The sequence below is a fragment of the Daucus carota genome, chromosome 3 (assembly GCF_001625215.2).
Source record: "Daucus carota subsp. sativus chromosome 3, DH1 v3.0, whole genome shotgun sequence".
Classification (NCBI taxonomy): domain Eukaryota; kingdom Viridiplantae; phylum Streptophyta; class Magnoliopsida; order Apiales; family Apiaceae; genus Daucus; species Daucus carota.
In genome coordinates, this window is record NC_030383.2 from 42,326,605 (window position 1) to 42,332,603 (window position 5,999).

Sequence of the window (5,999 nt, forward strand, 5' to 3'; positions counted from 1 at the left end):
TGACATTGTAAATTATGCACGCAACTGTAAACAGCCATCAAATTCATTTTCTACATTGTTTTTATTCCCATATTCTTCAAGATCCTCTCTTGATGTATTTTTTCTCTGACCATGAATTAGTTTATAGCTTTAGTCTAATCGTTTGGGTCCGTCTTAATCTTTTGAAGAAAAGCATGGATGTAAATGTTTAAAGCAAAGTAAATGACACCTTTTGTTGTAGATCTTTTGTCTGAATTGCAGTTCGTTTATTCTTGTTCAATCTCTCTTGTATTATTATCATCGTCGTAAAGTCCACAATCATTTTGCTAGATGGATCATGCCAACGAATCTTCGTCGAACTCGAATAAGAGAAGGCTGGCCCGAACCTTTGCAAAGGTTATGCACATTCGAGCCATGTCGAGGAATTCCCCTGCTGACAGAGCAGAGGAAGCCAAGAATCAGAGTGATCAGGAAGTGCCGAAGACCAAGTTACATGGCACGGTCAGGCATGATCGTCGCAATACTGATCTAAAATCAGTTTTTGACGAAGATGAAAAGGCACAGAAGAAAGCATCCAATGAAGCTTTCCTTGCCAAGCTGTTTGCCAGTGTTTCCGCAATAAAATCAGCCTATGCTCAGATGCAGTTTGCTGAGTCTCCTTACGACGGTGAAGGAATTGAGTCTGCAGATGAGATAGTCGTCGCAGAGTTGAAAATTTTGTCAGAACAGAAGCAGTGCTACCTCAAGAACCATCTCGACGATCCTTCTCCAGAGACTACACAGGTATTGGCTGAAATTAAAGAGCAGAAGAGTCTTTTAAAGACCTTCGAAATTATGGGGAAGAAGTTGGACTCTGAGCTTAAATTAAAGCACTCTGAACTTGTTTTTCTCCGAGAGAAACTTCGCCAGGCTGATAAAGAAAACAAGGTAATTGAAAAGAGACTGAATATGAGTGGATCATCATCAACTCATGACAATTTGTGTTTAAACACCTTAAGCCCTGCTCATTTTATTCGAGCCCTTGCAAAGACTGTTAGAAGTACTCGAAGATATGTCCGTCTTATAATCAATGAAATGGAATCGGTTGGCTGGGATTTAGATGTTGCTGCTGATTCAATAGAACCAGGAGTTGTTTACCCAAGTGCTAGCCATAAATGTTTTACATTTGAATCATATGTTTGTCGGCAAATGTTTGATGGTTTCAATCACCCTTTCTTCTCAAACTCACATAAATCATTACCGGAGAACCAGGGCCAGCAGGAATTCTTTAGCAGATACGTAGGGTTAAAATCTCAAAAGCCAAAGGAGTATCTTGTCTCGAAGCCTAAATCTGCATTTGCAAAGTTTTGCCGCAAAAAATATTTGCGGCTCGTTCATCCAAAAATGGAAGAATCTTTATTCGGGAACTTGGACCAGAGAAATTTATTAGTTTCTGGTTCACAACCAGAAACAGATTTTTATGCAATGTTTTGCGAGATGGCGAAGCAGGTTTGGCAGTTGCATTGTTTGGCCTTCTCATTTCAGCCCGAGGCTTCAATTTTTCAAGTTAGCAAAACAAGTCGTTTTTCTGAGGTTTACATGGACTGTGTGAACGAAGAAGCATTTCTGTCATCAGGAGCGAATCCTCGAGTGGCTTTCACAGTGGTTCCGGGGTTCAAGATTGGTAAAACTATTATACAGTCCCAGGTTTATCTTTCTTAGACTGAGACTAGATCATTGACAGAATCTGGTCCACCATGTCTGGAGCCATTGGTTTTCGAATTTAAGTTATGTATGATGGATCCATGTTGGTCATGACTCATGATTGTGGTCTTTTGGGGTGGGGGAAGGGGGGGCATTGGCCTCAATCATGTGGCCTGTGTTGGATTTTAATATTTGATTAGCTGTATAGGAGTGGAGGATTTGCCAATTTTGATAATACTTGGGTCAAGCAATGTTTGATTAGCTTTCATCATAGGTTTATATCATCTCAATACTTTAGTTCAATAAAATAGGTCCAGTTGTAAAATACGTTTGCTGCTCTCTTTGATGCATTCCTGATACAAACTGTCTACCGGAATAATTGTATGACATGGGACGTCAAGTACTCATGTTGATATTAAGAAGCTGTTTGAGCAAACTTAAAAAAAATGACTTTTTTTTAAAGTAAAAAATAGATTATATGTGAGAGGTAAATAAGATAATGAATTGTTTAGAAAAAAAGACACTCCCTCCGGCCCACCGGATTTTTTTACAGTTTCCTTTGTGCCATGTCTCATCCAATTCTTTACATTTCAAAACTTACCAAAAATAGTTAATGAGTCCCACCACTTCTCAACTTTTTCTTCCTTTTCACACTACTTTTACTCCCTTACCACACTACTTTTACTTCACTATCTCCCTTTTATACATTAAAAATTTAATAGGTCTCACTACTTCACCCACTTTTCTTTCTTTTTTCTACTATTTTATACATATTTTAACCTCCGTGCCCAAACTAAATATAAAGAATTGGGACGGAGGGAGTAGAAGTTACGAGAGAGAAGCTAGTATTCTCAACTTTTTAAAAGTTGTTCTACTTATCTACACAAACAGTTCAAGAAAAAGGATAAGCTAGAAGAAGCTTCGGCTTCCTCTAAACAAACGAGGCTTAGCTATGTTTGTTCATGTGATTAATTTAAATCTTTTTCGTGTAATTTATAATACTAAATAAGCAAGGATGTCGTGATACGCGGAGGATTAAGGGTTCACTTTCCTTTTCCTTCTATTATAATAAAAAAATGGTTTGATTTCGATTTTTAAAAATATAACTAATCTAATAAAGATTGTTTTAAAAATAATTAAATAAATATGTTGGAAAGCATAAAGATCTACCACTAAACTTATGACATAACTCTAAATTCCTGATAGAGTATATTTTTTTATGTATTTTAGATGATTATTATTCCAATATTAGTTATGATTTGTTTGTAGGTGGGAAAGAATTCTAAATTGGAATGGATTTGAGATAAATTAGAAGAAAATTCGGATTTGTTGGCTAACCGTCCAAGAAATGTTGTTTGGACTGTATCTTCAGTTATAGAATTCAGATTTCAGTGATTCAACGGCCTACGTGAAGATATATTAATTTCCTATCATTCTAGATGGGTCCATAATCCAAAAGTCAACTGAAACAGCCAAAAAAACAGAAGATAAAGTCAACTATATTTTCAAAACCTATTGAATTTTGAATTTTGCCTTATATTTTTATTGGAATTAGAACACTTTTGTATTAAGTTTTATGAGATAGAGAATATTACATACGTATTATTGAGGAGAGGCATCATGAGAAAAAGTCAAGAGGAGGAAGAGAAGGAATTTTTGCTCGGAGATTGCATGATCAACAACATAGAGATAGTTGTCTTATCTCAACGTTTTGTATTGTATTATAATTTCCTCCGTCCATACTTCCGTTAGTTTTTTTTTAAAAAAAAAATTAAAGACGGTGATGATTTTGATACCAATAAACTAATTTAGTTAGCCAATTGAGAACTCGTGAAGATCAGTGATGAAGTTGTATCTTTTGTCGAACTTTAATAATGAGTTTGATAATTAACCTAATAAAAATTTGTTTCTTAAGTCAGAAGAACTATGCGATCAAATACTTTGAACTAATAAACAAAAATTTGTTCCTTAAATCAGAGGAACCATGCGGTCGAATACTTCGAACACACCGAGGCACGCCTCTGATTACGATGGTAGTTTTCCAATAATTTTAGTGCTTGATTGATCTTCTACAAAAAAATAAAATTAGTGATTCTTTAAACTAAAATCTAAATAAAATCTGCGCATATTTGTTATTTTGTTATATTCAAAGAGACCAAGGTACTTATTCGAACAGTTCAGTCGCACATAAATTACAAAGACAAAAACAGGAGATATGATAGCGAAATTAACATGATAATCAAAGTTGAAAAAAACATAATAATCAGGATTACAAAGCTGAAAAAAGGAGGATAAACACTGATGTGGTACTGGACTACTGGTGGCTTTGAAATAGTAATTTCAATGTAGTGGACAACGTTTAATGGATGTGATTGTAGCGGAAGCAGCCGATTTATCTGAAGAAGACTCGGGGAATGGTGGATCTTTGGGACCCCTGAGAAGGCCGGCGAACAGGTCAGCTGGGTCATAATAGATCTCAACGTCTTCTGCCCTCAGCAATTCGTCCACCTGTTGAACGTTTATTCATCAAATTCTCTCACACCGTCTGTTACCCAAATTTCTATATGTGGTTTTATTTTGACCCCATCGGGTTCGAATTAATGGTTTTTAATGAGCCTAGACTATAAATTGAAAACTCAAGAGTTCTCGTGCACGGCAAAGATTATAAATTGAATACAAGGAATGAACTATCTTCTAATGAATGGGTAACAAGTTAGAAGCAGCTTTGGCATATTGGAGCTCAGTATAAGTTGTGTCATGAATGACGAATCTAATGTACTACTTGTCAATTTTCCCACCAACATCCCATATGCTGATGTTAAAACATATACTGAAATTTAGGATTAGCGTTAATGAAATTAAGGCCTAGCAATTCCCATCAGATATCCAATAGCCACATTTTCCAAACCATGGGGCCTGGAATAGCTCTACTACACCTAATCGTGTTCCGAGGTCTTTGTACATAATTAACCTTGGGTTCGTACTTTGTACGGTGTGTACCTATGGGCACATGCTAAGAACTAAAGCTGTGTTCAATTGGAGGCCTAGACGTATCATAAACCTTTGAAGTAGCAGCATATGAAGACGGAAAATGGCTATGAAAATAATATAGAGGAGACGAATAGAATTGGGTATTACCTTCAAGAGACCCATGCCGTAGAACTGAACCATTTCTCCGGTAGGGGCATGGCCTTTGAAGGGGCCTTCAAAGAAACCCCAGTGCCTGAACTTGTATGCTATCATCGGGGGTCCTGAATAAACGCCAACCACTTCCCAGGCAAATCCCCGAGGAAATGCTGATCGAAATGCATCATGAGAAGACTGAAAGCTCTCTTCCTCAGCTTTGTAGTACTGGAGCCCTTCTGGCAGTGGACTCTTTAACAAAGCATTGTAGCTCCCCAACCTCAGTGTTTCTTCTCCTGATAAGCCCTCCCTTCCTGCACCCAATCAAATCAGAAATGGTAATATATATGGCTAAAAATATGACAGTGATATATAATCCGGGCTGATCTAGTAAGGGTCACAAAATTATAGAAGCTCCCCCAGAAAATTTTAAAAAATATGTTTTCCAAAAATTAGTTTGATATCCCGAGAAATACCATGCTAGATCCGCCCCTGTATATGATATTAATATGTTAATTGAGAGTACCATTGACAATGAGTCTGAACTTATCGGGATTAACAGACTTGAAATCTTGGATGCGGGTCTTGTGAGAGAGCTCCATCTCCCATGACTTGATAGCATTTTGCACCGTCTCTTCGAGGGATCCCTTGGGCCAATCCTGCAGCAGAAACTCATTCAGTAGCGTTGGAGAAATAGAAAGAATGATGAGATCAAGTGATTAGTGATTGCCTTGGTTCGACCATGCTCGAAAAGAAGATTGATTTGATCATAAACTGGAGGGCCGCCATGTCTCCACTCAGTGCCTGCAGCATCATCAAGGAAAGACCTATACTTGTCTCTTGCGACCTCAACTCGTTTGTTTTCATCCTCCATGCTCTTGCCTGTATTACTCATCATCAACACCACCTTCCAGCTTTATCATCAACAATACTGTTGCAACTCTTGCCAACCTAGCCGATATATATATATATATATAGGAAAATACTTGGAGTACGAAATTATGTACAAAATTTTATAAATTGATATGTGATAAATTTTAATTAGAATGGATCTCTTATATTCACATCGACAATCCGAATTAAAATATTTCATTTTAAATCGGTTACCACGTTGATAATTTAGTTATGTGTTTTTGATTTTCTCTCTCTTCTTTCCTATCTTTTAAATCTCTTTTTTGTGAGTCAACCCGGGTTTTTCTCTTTTTTGACCACCT

General features: G+C 36.9%; 2 protein-coding genes across 2 annotated transcripts; one reads left to right on the plus strand and one right to left on the minus strand.

Annotated features, from left to right (window-relative positions):
• LOC108211952 (protein GRAVITROPIC IN THE LIGHT 1) lies at positions 1-1,952 on the plus strand. Its single transcript, XM_017383677.2, has one exon. The coding sequence runs from the start codon at positions 310-312 to the stop codon at positions 1,678-1,680; it is 1,371 nt and encodes a 456-aa protein (XP_017239166.1). The 5' UTR covers positions 1-309; the 3' UTR covers positions 1,681-1,952.
• A 1,931-nt stretch (positions 1,953-3,883) lies between these two features.
• Positions 3,884-5,791, minus strand: LOC108211911 (pathogen-related protein). The gene is made up of 4 exons (XM_017383630.2): positions 5,516-5,791; positions 5,312-5,444; positions 4,801-5,099; positions 3,884-4,170 (listed from the first exon to the last, which is right to left on the minus strand). Exons 1-4 carry the CDS (start codon positions 5,681-5,683, stop codon positions 4,003-4,005), a joined length of 768 nt encoding a protein of 255 aa, XP_017239119.1. The 5' UTR covers positions 5,684-5,791; the 3' UTR covers positions 3,884-4,002.
• Positions 5,792-5,999: the final 208 nt, after the last annotated feature.